The sequence below is a fragment of the Corylus avellana genome, chromosome ca8, assembly GCF_901000735.1.
Source record: "Corylus avellana chromosome ca8, CavTom2PMs-1.0".
In the NCBI taxonomy this organism is placed as follows: domain Eukaryota; kingdom Viridiplantae; phylum Streptophyta; class Magnoliopsida; order Fagales; family Betulaceae; genus Corylus; species Corylus avellana.
Genome location: NC_081548.1, coordinates 19,594,475 through 19,612,094, shown reverse-complemented (window position 1 = coordinate 19,612,094; position 17,620 = coordinate 19,594,475). Strand labels below are relative to the sequence as shown.

Genomic DNA, 17,620 nt, shown 5'->3' with positions numbered 1-17,620 from the left:
TTTCTTGGGAAACCCATGGGACGAGGCAGGGGTTGGAGGATGAAAGAAATAGTACATAATGCATCAACAGAAATGACAGCAAGATACCATAGGCAAGCCAAGCCTCTTTTTCAGACTTGCATATCAATGCTAATCCTACCGTATGGAAATCCAGTTCATACTACTTGTTAGGTTGCACATGTAGACAAAGCAACAATTATTGGATAACATGTTTGGTAACTATAAGGAACTTAACATGGAAGAAATTTATAACTTGGTAGCTATTTACCACAAATACCCTGAAAATTGACAACAGAAAATCCATTTTATATCATTTCATGGACGCTCAATTCACCTTTTTATCTTTCCATTCTCCTCTATATACATCAGTATCCAATGCTGGTCCTTCCAAAACGGGAATGGTAAGAGGCATATATATATGATCCTAACCTTCAATTAGTATGAATAGGCAGCTCTCAAGATCCAACTCCGTGCACTTGCACTCTTCAACCTAAGACTTCTACTGTATGTTTATTTTAAAACAAACAAGTTTGACTGCATGGTTGTTATAATTCAGAGTAATGTAACTGAGCCAGAAATACACACGGCCAAAAATTCATGGACCACCACGATAGGGGACAAATTCTGAATAATTTTCACCCATGCAACTTCAGATTGCATCAAATCAAAGTATGAACTGGATCTATGATACCTTCACAGTCCATCCAGAATGCATTAAGCTATTGTTTTCTAGCCTTAAAGAGTACCTTTTTTTTTTTTATATAAATAATCTAGAATATCATTGAAAAGCGCAGACGGACGCAACCTAAGTACACAGGAAGTATACAAAGACACCCCTTTAAAGATAAAAAGAACATAAATCTACAAATTGATGCAACGAAAAAACTTGAGGAATGTTCAAAACACCCGCCCAATGGAAAAACAAATTGAGAAACCTATTGCTAAGTTCTGCCATTGTCAATTCCTTATCTTCGAAACATCGAGCATTCCTCTCCCTCCAAATAGTCCACATAAGGCACAAAGGGGTCATTCTCCCTCCAAATTGTCCATAACACATCTATATATATAGATGTATGTATGTATGAAGCAAATCCAACTCAAAAAGGAGCCATTTTATGATATGAATTTTCTTTTTCTTTTTCATTCTTTTGTGTCAAAGTAGAGAGAGAAGGAAATCAAACAAGGTAAGAGGAGGAGATTCTCCCTACATCTATCATACAAATGAGTGTAATCCTCACACCAACTAGACACTGACCAACGGTAATTACTGTTATAACAGAATAAAATTCCCTCAAAATGACTTTTGTGCCAATACTCCTAGTAACTAAGTAATTTCGCCTATACTTAACAATCTTGCAATTTCCAACCAGACCACAACATGAGGAAGTCCTCAAGACCCAGGAAAATCCAGAACCCCATCTAAGAATCTAACAACAATTGAAGAGTCTCAAACATAGGTGGTTATAATTACTAAGCCTACTCGGGACCAGACATTGTGCTTGCTGCCATTGTAATTAGTCATCCATATACCACACCAAGCACAGAAAAAAGAACCAGGTAGTAGAAAGCACAAAAGATGAATCACCCAGGTAATTAGTCATCCATATACTACACCAAGCACAGAAAAAAGAACCAGGTAGTAGAAAGTACAAAAGATGAATCACCCAGGTGGTAGACCATATCGGTAGTAGAACTTAAGCCCATATCCCTTGTGACCTTAAATAGCATATTTGATACCCATATACGCCAAATTTCCCATTCTAGTTAAGCTTCCCATATCTCATGGGGGGACGGCAAGCTATTCTAGTTGGAGAGCAATGCCTGAGATCCAAGGAGACATGGGTGCTGGGTTACCACGTTTCTTGCCATAAAAGATTTTCTTTATCTTTATCCCCATACAGACCACATAGGGAACATTTTTCAACATCCTTTTCCATATAAAACACACACATCTTATCCAAACACTGTAACCCAGGATCTTCAAAACTGTAGAAAGCCTTGAAAGAAACAATGGTATTTTGCTAATACATGCAACAGGGACAAAAGCCGCAACGATAAAGCAAAGAACAATGGATTATCTCGGTTTCCTCTAGCATCCTTGCAAGGATCAGGAGACTATCTTATCAGTCATGAGACATGTATTTCACCCTTTTTAGAGAGGACAACCCAAGTATGAACAATGGGCTTAAGGAGATATCATATTGGTCCAGCCAGATACTATCGGTCTCCCAAGGAAATAATTCCAATAACTCAGATGTTAATACCTATGCATTACTCACAAATTGTTAAACTATCAATTATTCTAAAAGCTTAAATTGATAGGAAAATATCTCCATCACGTGTGGTCTTAAACTCCTACTTAATAAATGAGCCCAACACATAGAATATTTAATTGAAATGGGATATGAATAACTGAAACAATGTTTAATCTCAAGATCTCTGTTTTGATATCATGTTAAATCATCAGTTGTTTCAATAGCTTACACTGATAGAAAATTCTGAATTTAATCATTTATTAATATTCTAACACAAGGCAAATAGGAATTACTTTATCAGCAATATATTTTTGTAAAAACTACCACCTCTAATCCAATCCACTATTTTCTTACAGAAGCAACCTAAAAAAAATGAGGAAATGTAATTGTGCAATCTCATTTCCAAAATGCCTCCAGATACCTCAAACCACACTACAAATTCTGTTGAGAATGAACATAATGACTAAAAGAATATTACTAAATTTGACTTTCACTTTCTCCATCTAATCCAATGTCCCTCTCCTCAAGTACAAATCAATCTTATAGTCCTTAAAAAGCTAATTGTTAAAGAAACTTGTCATTCCCTTGTCATGCTCATTAATAGCTTTCCTTACTTTCTCATGTTTGCTCCTCTGTCTAATATTTGGCCACATAAACAGATGCCACATCTGCTATCAAGTGTAGGCCTCAGGAACTGATTGCTAGAAAGAATGAAGAATCCAAGCAATAAGAGTACGGAATTTAGGGCTGGGCAAAAATGAGCCGACCCATCTGAACATGTTCAACCCAATGCAAAGCACCCCATTGGGTCTGTTACTGACATCTGCTGGTCAGCGTCGATAGGCAGATTGGCCTACCAATGGGTGTTAGGTTTAGGTGCCAGTAAACTGACTCTTAGTTGAACTGCCTAATCCCCCAACAGATACAACCAATCTTTCTCAAACTCCCCCCCCCAAAAAAAAAGAAGAGGAAAGAATAAAAGGCACAGCACAGCCAGCAATGGCAGCCACAGCAACTGCCAACATCGTTGAGATGCAACGCTGTTTCACAGATAGAACAAGCTGATTTCAATGATTTTGGGTGGATCAATGTATGGCAGCAATGATTTTGGCTAGTGGTGGTGTAGGTTGTAGCTAAGCCTGGCCCAACAGATCAGGTGAACTAAAACAGACAGACCTTGGTCAATTCAGCTTGGCTTTAAGGGGTGGTTGGTTTGAGGTCGATGGCAGGATTCTGTCAAGCGACACCATTGCTTCGGCTATCAGAATCAGCCCAGCACCAACATAAGGGTTTTGGCGCTTGCCCGTAATGATATGCATCAATCAAATGTTTTCTACATCCCCGTCAATGGCTCGCTCTTTCGACCAAATATTTAAAATTGTTGGATGAATGATGAGAAACCCCAAGGAATTTTTCTTTGCATTGCAAGGAAGATACATGAACTCAAAGAAGAGTTTGTGGAGCCCCTAGGACGTGCTTCTAATAATGAGGTTTTTCCATTAGCATGTACTTAGAAGAATCTAACACTCCGATAACAGTGTAGATGAAAACTTTACATGAAAGAATTAAACAGCAACTAAAGCCTATATTGATTTAAAATGTCCATGTGATGGAACAGAAAATGACAATGGAAGAATCCACAAAAAGTGCTCCCAGAATCAAGACCATTGGGTAATAAAAAACTTAAAGCAGTCACCTTTTTTGTAATTTAAAACAAAGTGCACTTACATGTATCAGAAAAATGCCAATGAGTAGCCAAAACGTTAAAGAAATTTAAGAATATCATGTGAACCAAATGTGAAAAAGTAGGCCCATCAAGAGTCCTATTTCCAGAAGCATATAATCAAACCATATAACACCATATGTATGCAAATATAAAATTTCACACACACATTAAAAGTTTCTACACACTCATATCCATCTCCAAGAATTCTCCTAGTAAATTTCATAACTCAACATCCACACAATACTGGAAGACTGGACAGCCTAACAACAGGGGCACAACAGGAAAAACACATTCTCCTATTAAATTGATAATAACAGCTAAGGGAAACATCCACCTGAAGTCAAAATGGGTTGTTTCAATATGGTCAGAATAGTGATAAATTAAGAGAATAATCCAGATACCATCTTAAAAAATAGAAGGTTTTGAAGTTTCTTCTCTTGAACAATCCATCCACAGAATTTAGAATAAAGAAAAAATAACTGCATATAAAAATAGGGGAATCAAGTAGCGAGTTGACCAACATACACAGATCCAATGCACTTCTTGGTTACTCATTTCCTTTCAGATAGATAAAAATAAAAAAATAAAAAATAAAAAAATCAATAAGCCCAAAACCAGGAAAATGCCAAATAAGCATTGCTTGAAAAATCGCCAGATGCATACAGATATAATAATAATAATAATAATAATAATAACCACTAGCTAGAATACATTACAAAATAACCACAAACACCGAGGCATCTACAGAGCTCACCAACTAAAAGCTATGAAAATTAAAGTCCCAGCTTAGTCTAAAAAATTGTTAAAAACTAACCACATAACAGAACTTGAAAATATCAGCAAGGAAAACAGAACCTAGAAAATATTTTATCTTCAGTGTTAGAACAATTTAATCAAAACCTAATAATTATCAGTATAATCAGGGACAAATCAATCATCAATTCCCAAAATATTACCAACCGAACCACCAAAAAATTCAAGACACCCATCAAATTAGAGACCAGATATCAATTCCCAAAATACTAGACCATACTAGACACCCATCAATTCCCAAAATATTAGCAACCAATTAACCAAACCACCAAAAAATTCAAGACATCCATCAGATACTAGACCAGACATACATGGCAAATCAATCAAAGCGCATCAAACAAGCGAAACCCAGATCAGATTTCTTCAAAATTTAACACCAAGACGCAAAAACCCAGCAAACCCACCTGCCGATTGAGCGTGGTCGGGTCATGCCTTGACCAGAAACATTCGAGCAGAGCGTCGAAGCTGCACTCCTTGGGGTCGAACTGGACCCTGACGACCTCAGAGTGGTTGGAGGTGCCGGAGCACACGTCCTCGTAGCTGGGATTGTGCAGGAAACCCTGGGTGTACCCGACCTCGGTCTTCTTCACGCCAGGGACTCTCTGGAAGGCCAGCTCGACCCCCCAGAAGCAACCCGCTCCGAACTGCGCGAACTGCAGTCCCGGGGCCGGAACGTCGTCGTCCGGGCCCTGCGCAATTGAGGCATCCCCCGCGGATTGTGCGGCCCTAGGGGAGCCGAAGCCGAGCTTGTTCAAGAGGTTCATGGTGGTTGCGAATGGTTTGGAGAGAGGCTTGAGGGTTCTGTGTCTGGACTTGGAGAGAGGATTAAGGAAGGGTTTGCGGAGTGAGGAGCAGCAGAGGCCGAGAGATGACGAGTTGGCGGTGGCGCTGGTGGTGGTGGTAGAGGTGGCGGTGGTGATGAAGCGGGTGGACGAGGCTAAGGTTTTGAGCATCGTGGTAGTAGGTGGTGACGTGTGTTGCGTTTAGTTTTTAGTAACCTCTCAGGCTCAGCTTTATGCGGGGGAGTGTGCATTTAATCTATTTAATCGGAAAAATAAGGTTGAACATTGAACATTTTCTTTTTAAGGTATCCTCCGCTATAAAATAATATTACGAGCAAATTAAGGATATAAGAAGGGAGGCCAGTAAATAAATAAATAAATAAATAAATACAAAAGAAAGGGAGAAGGAAAGAATTGGATAGAGTTTTTCTTTGAACAGAGCTGAGTTAGAGAAATTTTTTTTAATTTAGTTTATAAAAATAACATGTGTCATTTAAATATGTGAGATTCACATATTTTTTAATAATAACAACAAAGTTAAAATAAATAATATTAAAAATTCATGTACATCTCATATGTTATTAAAAAAATAAATACATATCACTTTTATAGGTTGAATTGAAAGAAGTTCTTTTAATTCAATTTAAAAGAAAACTTTGTTTATTTTTTTTATTACTTTGTTGTATGATAGAGAAAGGGGAATGGAAGGAGAAAATAAAAAATAAAAAAATAAAAAGCCAAGGGAACGGATAAGAAGGGAGGCCAATAAAATAAAAAGAAAGAATAGAATTTTTATTACTTTAGTATTCAAACTTTTCATTTGGCCTTTGAAGTTTGCATACGTTGTTGATGTAATATTTTTTCTGATAAATATCACGTGATATATATTGAAAAGAATTTTAATAAAATTCTCATGCACTGATGCACATAATCTATTACCACAACTGTTTTTAAATGATATTATTTTCAGTAAAAATGATTTGACTTTTATGTCTGTTGCGTACTTGACTATGTAACGTCATTGCCCAAGGTTTATCATGTTTTCATTTTTTACACGAGAAATGATTATCGTTAACGACGTTAACATTTTGACATTTTGATTGTTTGGGGTGTTCAAGCGGATAACCGATCTGCCAACCGTTATAACCCCAAACTAATAATCCTGCTAATCATTTGGTAGTTCATTGTTAAAAACCATTAATCAACTAGTGCCGGTTAGTGATTTTAGAGATAAGATAAAGCGATTATAACCAATAACCGATTATATATATAAACTATTAAATAAAACATCCAAAACAACGACATTTTGGTATTAAACACCAAAACGGCATCGTTTTGGAGGGAGAATAAGATGAAACCCATAAGGATAGGGTTTAATCTTATTCTCCTAGTCCCTCCCTACCTCTCAATCCCTCATTCTCTCATTCCACGACGCCCTCATTCTCTCGTTTTTCATTTTTTAAGAAACATTTTGGCCCAAAATAATTAAAATAAGCTCAAAAATAGCCAATTAAAGGCCCAAAATACTCAAAAAGTTCAAAAGCCAAAAAAAAAAAACAAAAAAAAAAAAAGAGAAAGAAAAAAACAGTTATAACTGGTCGGTTATTGAATTGAATAACCGATAACCGTCTAGGCGGTTGCAGTTATTAAAAACCAATAACTAACCAAGTCGGTTACCGATTATAGCCAATAACCAACAGATATAACCGATTAAACATTCCTATTGATTGTTAATATTTTAGTCATATTTTTCTTATATAAAAGAAAAACGATGCCACATATAAGGATTACTATGGCAGAGCTGCTACATTAAATTTGAAAACTTTAAATATTGGTTTTTTCAGAAAAATTTAAAAGGAGAAAAAAACAAAAACAAAAAAAAAACAAAAGGCAAAGAAAGGGAAGTAAAGTTCCACCTAGCCACCTCCATTGCCACGGTAGGCCGAAAGGAGGGAGAATAACATCCACAAAGAATAATAATGCCACGATAAATCACCCCTTTTACAATAGTGTAGATCCATCCCAAGTCTACTTCTTTTGTAGGATTGGAGGGGACTGAAGGCCCACCCTCGAGAAGTGGATCGGATCTCCAACCCATATAGGATGGTAGTGGGGTGAATATCCACCTACCCAAACCACTCTACCCAATTAAGAGCCCGTTTGGGAGTGCGATTTTAATAAGTGCGATTTTAAAAATTGCGTTTTTAAAATCGCACAGGCGTTTGGTAAAACATACTTAAAAGTACTTTTTTTTATCAATTGAGTGTTTGGATAACATTAGCATATAATTGCGATTTCATAACCAAATTACCAATAAGGATGAACAAGACAGATGATGAAGAAAAAAAAAGAAGAGAAAAGAAGGGTTTTAATATATTTTAGGTAGGTATTCTTGGTATTTTTTTCATTCCCGTTCTAAAAAAGGTAACTATTGCGCCAAATATCTTTTTAATAAAAATCGTGATTTTGTTTTAAATTCGCACTTTTTCAAATAAGCACCCTTTAATCAACTTATGAAAATCGTAGATTTTTTTGCGATTTTAAAATTTGCGTTTTTAAAATCGCAATCTCAAACACCCTAAAATTGCAATTTAATTTTAAATCGCAGATTATTTTTAAAAAAACGCACCCCCAAACGCACCCTAACCCCGTATAGGGGGCGTGGGGTTGGATCTCCATTCACCTCTTACTTCTTCCCTTTTTTCTTTTTCTTTTTTTTTTTTTAATTTTTAATTTTTTTTTTATTTGTATTTTTGTGTCTTTGCGTGGCAACTTTAACATGCATGGTGGACTGGTAGTTCCTATGCACAATATCTTGCTATTTTATTTCTTATCCTCGGGATGGTCGGATTATTCATTTGACCAATTTTTGATATTTTTTTATTATTTACTTGCAGAGTTGGATTATTTATTTGACCAATTTTTGATGATTTTTTTATTTACTTACGGTGCCATTTTCTGGTTAGTTTGGGGCTATTGTTTGGATTGTCCACCTATTTTTCGTTTAATTATTATGTTATAACCCCCCTTTCCACTCTTGATTAAAAAAAAAAAAAAAAAACATTGTGCTATCACTACAAAAAAATAATTTTTTTGTGACTAGAGTTTACTGACGTGTCAAGGTGTTTGACACGTCATAAAATTTTTCTGACGTGACTCTCCTGTCGTGTGTCGATTGTCAGGGGCATAGCTGACAGGAAAATTTTTTTCCTGACGTGTTACTGTGTAGCACGTCAGAATTTTCTGACGTGCTAAACAGTAGCACATCAAAAATTTCCTGACGTGTCAATTTGACACGTCAGGAAATTTTAAAAATTAATTAAAAAATATATATATATTTTTTTTAATTTTTTCTGGAATTTTTATTTTTTCAATTAAAAAATGTATTAATTAATTATTATTATTTTTTTTTGTAATTTATTGAGTGGTGCATAGAAACAAAAATGGAGGCCTCGTTTCTGCAAAAAATTTCTCCTAAATCTTTTCTCCATTTTCTCACTTCTTTTCGATTTCCATTTTCAAAAATCCAAAACCACACCCAAAAATCTTCAAACAATCAAAAACCCAAATCAAAAAAACAATCCGAAAAATCAAAAACCTAAACGTCAAACCCAACAAATCTTCAAAACCATAAAAAATTCTTCTTACCTTCTCATCTTCTTCTTCTTCTCTTCTCTTCTCTTTTTTTTTTTTTTTTTCCTTCTTCTTCTCTTCTCCCTTTCTTTTTCTTCTTCTCTTATCCTTTTCTTGTTCTTCTGCTTCTCTTCTTCTTCTCCCTTTCTTCTTCCTCTGCTTCTCTTTTCCTTTTATTTTTCTTCTCCTTCTTCTCTTCTGTTTCTTCGATCTGCGGTGGAGAGAGAGAGAAAGAGTGTAGGGAAAATAAATGAGGAGGGAAGAATAAAAAGATGAAAAAAGTTGAGGGAAAATAAGAAGGGAGAAAAATTTCAGAAAAAAGGGTGGACTTTTTTTTTTTTTTTTTTTTTATAATGCGCCAGTTTGGAGTGTCAGAAATTTCTGACGTGCTGATTTGGCGCATCAGAAAATTCTGACACGGCATTTTTTTGCCACTTCAGAAAATAGCAATTTTTTTGTAGTGTATATATTAGTCTAAAATGGACACCTAGCAATTAGAAGTCATTATTTCCTGGAAAATGGATAAAATGTAGAAAATGATCGAGTAATTTTAGAAGTCACTCTTATGGCTCTCTTGTAACTTTTAAAATCACAATTTGATCAAAATTTAATAATTATCAATCATAAAGTCAATGATAGTTTCAAAAGTCACATCATTCTTTGAGTAACATAAGAAAGATATATGAGTGACTTGTAACGTTACTCAGGAATGACTTATTTGGTAATCGGCCAAAATCTACTTCTTTTGAATCATCAAGATTAGAAACTTAAATTTTGATTTGACACTGGGCCAAAACTCAGGAAGTTTGGGACAATTTCCTTTAAAGTAAATTAATGGGTGAAAAACCAAGGCGTGGAAAGGCGCTCTCCCACCTTTCTTTTTCTCTCAACTTTCCCATGAACCAAACAAAAGAAGTAGGTCAGCTCTTTAAACTATTTTCATTAATTTCCTTTCTCTTTTCTCCCAACCAAACACAGCGTCGGTTTTCTCAGACTCACACTACTCTCTAGCCTACAGGCGTACTAGGGATAAGTCTAATCAAGGAGCCCACTCCCTAGGCTTCATAATTATGAGTAATGTTATTTTGTGTTTTTCACCCATATAGGTTATACAAATTTAATGGCTGATTTTTGTAAAAGTTTGATAGAAGAAATGACACGAGAATACAAATTGGATTTTCTCTATAATTATTGTGTGAAACGTACCCAGATCATTTTTTGGAGTTGCAAACACACTGAGGTATGCAATCTTTTACTTGTTCTTAAAGTTTTGTTGATTAAATTTCAGATAATGATATTTTACTTCCCTTAACCTCTTGAACGTACACACATTTTTAAAAGATATTGTTAAACGTAAGGCTTTTAGTATTGTTACGGAGTGCTTATTTGAAGTGAATTTACGGAGTGTTACTGTGTAGAACGTCAGAATTTTCTGACGTGCTACTGCTTAGCACATCAGAAAATTTTCTGACGTGCTAAACAGTAGCACATCAAAAATTTCCTGACGTGTCAAAATTGACACGTAGGGAAATTAAAAAAATTAATTAAATTTTTTTAAAAAATTTTTTATGGAATTTTTATTTTTTCAATTAAAAAATGTATTAATTAATTACTATTATTATTTTTTTGTAATTTATTGAGTGGTGTAGAGAAACGAAAATGGAGGCCTCGTTTCTGCAAAAATTTTCTCCTAAATCTTTTCTCCATTTTCTCACTTCTTTTCGATTTCCATTTTCAAAAACCCAAACCCACACCCACACCCAAAAATTTTCAAACAATCAAAAACCCAAATCAAAAAAACAATCCGAAAAATCAAAAACATAAACGTCAAACCCAACAAATCTTAAAAAACATAAAAAAATCTTCTTATCTTCTCATCTTCTTCTTCTTCTCTTCTCTTCTCCTTTTTTATTTTTTATTTTTTTTCTTCTGCTTCTCTTCTCCCTTTCTTTTTCTTCTTCTCTTCTCCTTTTCTTTTTCTTCTGCTTCTCTTCTTCTTCTTCTCCCCTTCTTCTTCTTCTGCTTCTCTTCTCCTTTTATTTTTCTTCTCCTTCTTCTCTTCTGTTTCTTCGATCTGCCGTGGAGAGAGAGAGAGAGAGTGTAGGGAAAATAAATGAGGAGGGAAGAATAAAAAGATGAAAAAAGTTGAGGGAAAATAAGAAGAGAGAAAAATTTCAGAAAAAAAGGGTGGACTTTTTTTTTTTTTTTTTTTTTAATGCGCCAGTTTGGAGTGTCAAAAATTTCTGACGTGCTGATTTGGCGCGTCAGAAAATTCTGACACGGCATTTTTTTGCCACTTCAGAAAATAGCAATTTTTTTTGTAGTGTTTATATTAGTCTAAAATGGACACCTAGCAATTAGAAGTCATTATTTCCTGGAAAATGGATAAAATGGAGAAAATGATCGAGTAATTTTAGAAGTCACTCTTATGTCTCTCTTGTAACTTTTAAAATCACAATTTGATCAAAATTTAATAATTATCAATCATAAAGTCAATGATAGTTTCAAAAGTCACATCATTCTTTGAGTAATATAAGAAAGATATATGAGTGACTTGTAACGTTACTCAGGAATGACTTATTTGGTAATCGGCCAAAATCTACTTCTTTTGAATCATCAAAATTAGAAACTTAAATTTTGATTTGACACTGGGCCAAAACTCAGGAAGTTTGGGACAATTTCCTTTAAAGTAAATTAATGGGTGAAAAACCAAGGCGTGGAAAGGCGCTCTCCCACCTTTCTTTTTCTCTCAACTTTCCCATGAACCAAACAAAAGAAGTAGGTCAGCTCTTTAAACTATTTTCATTTCCTTTCTCTTTTCTCCCAACCAAACACAGCGTCGGTTTTCTCAGACTCACACTACTCTCTAGCCTACAGGCGTACTAGGGATTAGTCTAATCAAGGAGCCCACTCCCTAGGCTTCATAATTATGAGTAATGTTATTTTGTATTTTTCACCCATATAGGTTATACAAATTTAATGGCTACTTTTTGTAATAGTTTGATAGGAGAAATGACACGAGACTATTAATACAAATTGGATTTTCTCTATAATTATTGTGTGAAACGTACCCAGATCATTTTTTGGAGTTGCAAACACACTAAGGTATGCAATCTTTTACTTGTTCTTAAAGTTTTGTTGATTAAATTTCAAATAATGATATTTTACTTCCCTTAACCTCTTGAACTTACACACATTTTTAAAAGATGTTGTTAAACGTAAGGCTTTTAGCATTGTTACGGAGTGCTTATTTGAAGTGAATTTAAACCAAAATTAAAATTTCGTAAAACAAATATTTGATAAAAAAAAATAATAATACTTTTTAATATGTTTTACTAACGCTTTTACAATTTTAAAAAGTAATAATTTCAAAAACGCAATTTTTAAATCTCACTTATTAAAATCGCAATTTCAAACGGACCTCAATTGGTTATACCCACCCATTTTTCGACACCTGAGGAATCTCAGGTGCATGTCGGCCAACTTCATCCATGTTGAGGGTGAGTATATACTCAACATGGATGAAGTTGGCCAACTACAAATTAAATAAAATAAGTGTACGAAATAAAAAATAATCATTAGAAGACAAATGTGCCCTTATTACAATCTAAGCAGCCAGAAGCTACAGATTTGATTAGATATTCAAAAAACCAAAAGCAACCTTGAGAATTTGAGAAGTATATATGTTTTTTTTAACGTAAATATATATTCATATCTGCACCATGCACCCATAAGACGGTAGCCAGAAAACCTATAGAAACTGACATAAGAGTACTATGCCATCCCCCATGCACAACCCCGCTCGAAGTAGGAACGTTGGTCTTTGTAGAAGGCTGTACTGGAAGAGTAGCCCCAGATGCTGGCTGAGGTGGATTGGCTGGAGAATATGCTTGATTGTTTTCTACATCTACTTGCAACTTCATCCCCCCAAGGCAATATAACTTGTTACCAGATATAAAATACATCGTTCCAGGTTTCGACAACGTGATTGTTGTGTTCCCGTTTGTATAGGATCTCAATACGTTGGTCGTGTTGCATTTGTCGTAATTTTCTTTCGTCACTTCGTCTAGAGCTTCGGAAGAAGAAAATTGGAACACTGCCCATAAAAACAAACAAAAAATGCAGCAAAAATATCGTCTCAGTAAATTTCATACACAAGCATGAAAGAACAAATTAAGGATTTCACCAAAAAAAAAAAAAAAAGAAAAAAGAAAGAGAAAGTGCTGTAGTAGTCTTTTGCTGGCATTTTTTTTTTTTTTGGCCATTAAGTTCTTTCTGGCGCATGTAAAATTTGAAACTTTAATGATACATGCTCATACACCAGAATTTATTTAACCCAGGGTTGGCTCATCAAGCTTTAGGTTTAAGGTTCGACCCCATGAATGCAAGTATTTTTGGGACCATGCTCGTGAGTGAAAGCTCGGGTGCTTTGCACAGTGATTTAGAGATCTAGTTGGGATGAAACTCCGAATTATTAAAAAAAAAAATGTTTACATTTGTTATTAAAAATAAAAAAATAAATAAAAAAGGAAAGAATTAATACTTGCCTAGAACATCGCCGACGAAAAATGTCTTTCCGGTTGCCCACGTGTCAAGATCAGTGCTTATGTCCCAGCCAGAATTTCCCCCCACGACGTAAGTGGTAGCGGCGCACGTTAGTGCCAAGCTAAGGATGAGAAGAACATAAACCTGAAGCCTCTGCATCGCCATGAATGAAAAAAAATGGATGAAATATTTGGGCACACTACTCTGAAATATATACGTGAATAGTTGCGGAGTATTAGATAACCTAACTTCGGGCAAAGAAAAATTAAAGAAGAGGGATAACCTAACGTTGGAAAATTTGAGAATACTTGTGATTGTGTAGTATTACACGTTTGAGAGAAGGGACAAGATGGCATATCTACCCTTTGACTTCAACAGTGCTTTTTGCTATACTGCATGGTATTTTGGTGGTTTCTAGGCATATATGAGGGGTGTTGAGGGAAATTTATTAGGTATGTCTACAAAGCATACGATTTATGAAGAAAAATAAAAAAGAAAAAAGGAAAAATTTTCGTTGAATTCTATTTGAATTGGGTAGTAATCCCTCAAGTATTGATCTTGAATAATGAATAATGAATTTCTTCCTGTCTTCAAGGAATAGCTCAATTGGTTATGACCATGCACGCCTCATAAAGCGGAGGTCACTAGTTTGAATCCCTCATCCCACGTCCATCGTGTAGACATATCCAAAAAAAAAAAAAAAAAAAAAAAAAAAAAAAAAAAATTCTTCCATTTTAAGAGACTACAAAATCACAACATCCAAAACAGGATAGTCTACCCGAATAACAAAATCCTAATTATTCCATGTACGATGTAACTTGTTGTTTAATCTAAAATTTCTACAAGTAGTTTTCTTAAAAACTTTTATGAAAAAGGCATCTTGCTTAATTTTTAATTGATCAGAATTTAAAGTAATTGCTTCCTTTAATTAGATGGGTGTTCTAATATTTTTTATTGGCCTTCCACTTTTGGAGGACTAAACTGAAAACGTGGGGCTAGCTTCCTTTCATAGTTATAATTTGGAGGGTCTGGGTTGGGTGCAGGTGATTTCATCAGCCATGATGGGATGCAGCCCATTGAAGATTAATTAACCCATATTATAATTGAAGTCGTTGGTACTTGGTAAGTTGGTAGACAGTTAAACACCTCCCAACTCCACATCCTTTATTGATTTATCGAATCAATTTCGATACCTTGTTGTACAAGAAAACAGATCGATGGAGACAAGAACTTGCGCAAGTTGAAGGTGGATAAAACCAAGGGTAGTTGAACATGTTTAGATGGTAGAAATACCTAATCTAGATGGTACTTTCAAGATCCAAAATAATTATTGTTAATAACTTAATTAAAAAAAAATTAGAATTATTTTAATTAGATTTAGTGTCTAATTTCGTGCATCAATATTTTCTTTAATTCTTTGGACATTCCAAATTGTTTTTTTGTATGTCAAGACTCAAGAGTACACAAAAACTCCATCCTTATTGCGTATTGAAAGAGGAAATGACACGAGTTGTAACTTACAATGTTTGGTTTGATCCATGTGGCTTAAGAAACAAGCAACGAAGAAGGCTACTGGTCCATATTTTATAATAGAGTAGGCCGAGAATTGTAAGCCCATGCACCACACGAGACATGGCCCGTAAATTGTGGCTATTATAACTAAAAGATTATAGACACATTAGAATGCCTCTATAGGCTAAACTGAAAAGACAGAATGCCTCTATAGGCTAAACTGAAAACATGATTTAACCCACACATTAGAAGACATGGCCCATCATAATAAAATAAAATTATAAAATTAAGAGATTCTTTTTTTAATGTGTTTTGCAGCATCCACTCAAAAAATGTGGATGCAGCATAAACACGAAAGAGAGCCCCTTCTATGCAGTCAGTGCATAAAAAAAATGTGTTTTGCAGCATCCACTCATGTGATGACACATCAATAAATACATTTTAACAAAATAAGATCAAAATATTAGATAACAACCACCCCAAAAAACCAGACCTGGCGCTAGCAAAACCAACAATCAAACCACTGGCACCAGCCAACAAAACCAAACCATCGGCCTGGCGTGACTCAGCTGGGTCACGGCAAACCCAGCCAGACCCACGGCTGGGTCACCATCTCCGGACAATTTTTCTGTAAAACTCAGTCTCAAAATCAGATTCTAATGCCTCAAAACTCAATTCTAATGCCTTAAAAATCGATTCTAATGCCCCAAAACTTATTTTTGGATTCAAAACTAAATCTTAGAAGGGAAGGTTAACCCTTTAGGAATTTTATCACCTTAAAGGGACTCACCAGAGACGGAAACCTGGGTGGCTGGGTCTGGCAGGCCGTGACCCATGGCTAGGTCACGGTAACATCTCTATGGCTAGGTCTCTCTCTCTCTAGCATCTCTTTTTTCTCTATCTTTCTATGTTAAATGAAGAATAAATGGAGGATAAGGAAGAAGAAATGAAACTTGTCTGCATATGGGTAAGGAAAAAGAAGAAGATGAAACCCTTAAAATCTAGTGTTTTAAGTTGTAGGTTAGTTTTGTAAATTTTTTGTACTTTTGGTGAGGTGTCAACCTCCTATTAGGGGCTGCAAAAGTGGTGTTTTGCAGCACATCCCCATAGGAGGTTTATTCATAATTAAATGCATCCGGAGACGGTCCAAGTGCCTGTGGTTGACTTGGCCAGCCTAAGACAGGAAGGTTCTGGACAACGGTTCATTGTTGTCCAAGACATTAAAATTCAAATTTTTGCACACGTAGGAGAGAAGTTGGCCATGAGTTGGGTTTGTGTTGTGTCCGTATCAAACCTTTTTTTTTTTTTTTTTTTTTTTTTTTTCAGATAATGAATCATGGGATTTGGCAATCGACGCTGGATGAGGCTCTTTCTTCGGCATTCGATTTTTTAAAGTTGCCAGCCGAATAGAAGAGGAAGTTGATGTCTAACGACGTTCATAAGCCAGTGAGTTATGGGACGAGCCTCAAGGATGGGATTGACAAGGTCCAGTTTTGGAGGGTCTTTCTTAAACATTATGCTCATCCCTTGGAGGACTGGATTCGTTCATGGCCTACTAATCCACCAACTTACTTCCTCTCACTCACCCTACTGCTATATATATATTTATTTTTATTTTAGAGTTAAATTCACTTTACCCTTAAAGTTTAAGAAGTTTTTCAATTTAAATCTCAATATTTAAAAATTGGCAATGTACTCTATAATATTTTTAATTCATACCCTCCATTACTAATTTTCATCTAATTGGAAGGAAATCATCTCACGTGCATCTCGCGTGGGATTTTGATGCCCTCTATTTCAATTTTGCTTCCATTAAAACCTATAAAATTACGTAATTACCCTCAATTTCATAGGTTTTAATAAGGGTAATTATGTAATTTTATAGGTTTTAATGAGGGCAAAATTAGAATAGAAGGCTTCAAAATCCCACGTGAGACGCATGTGGGATGATTTTCATCCAATTAGACGAAAATTAGTAACGGAAAGTCTGAATTGAAAATTTTTAAAATATTAAGGGGGTACATTGCCAATTTTTAAATAATAGGGTTCGAATTGAAAAATTCATGAAACTTTAAGGAGGTAAAGTAAATTTTTTCCCTTTATTTTATTAAGTGTATTTTTGTTATTAATAAAATTGATAATTTTTTATAGCTTGAGGAGATATGGCCAATTAGGTAGTAGTTCGAGGTTAAAGGGACTTTTCCTATATATATATATATATATATATATCATTGTTTTATCTTTGAATTTTAAAATTTCTACCGGATCATTGTACGAGATTAGCCATATTAAGTGAGAGGCTAATGAAGCGGCTCATGGTTTGGCGAAGGAGGCATCGAGGGTTACAATGGATA

General features: G+C 35.1%; 2 protein-coding genes and 1 pseudogene across 2 annotated transcripts in view; 1 reads left to right on the top strand and 2 right to left on the bottom strand.

Annotated features, from left to right (window-relative positions):
- LOC132189561 (peptide methionine sulfoxide reductase A1-like) overlaps positions 1 to 5,838 on the bottom strand; it is a 7,579-nt gene extending 1,741 nt beyond the window's left edge. The window contains exon 1 of the mRNA XM_059604303.1: positions 5,199 to 5,838. Coding sequence (XP_059460286.1) covers positions 5,199 to 5,747 — 549 coding nt within the window. The 5' untranslated portion in view covers positions 5,748 to 5,838. The remainder of the gene's footprint in view (positions 1 to 5,198) is intronic.
- Positions 5,839 to 12,818: 6,980 nt separating this feature from the next.
- LOC132190637 (stellacyanin) lies at positions 12,819 to 13,919 on the bottom strand. The gene is made up of 2 exons (XM_059605678.1): positions 13,757 to 13,919; positions 12,819 to 13,305 (listed from the first exon to the last, which is right to left on the bottom strand). Exons 1-2 carry the CDS (start codon positions 13,917 to 13,919, stop codon positions 12,902 to 12,904), a joined length of 567 nt encoding a protein of 188 aa, XP_059461661.1. The 3' UTR covers positions 12,819 to 12,901.
- A 2,476-nt stretch (positions 13,920 to 16,395) lies between these two features.
- Positions 16,396 to 17,620, top strand: part of LOC132191008 (2-oxoglutarate-dependent dioxygenase 21, chloroplastic-like) — a 4,694-nt pseudogene continuing 3,469 nt past the window's right edge.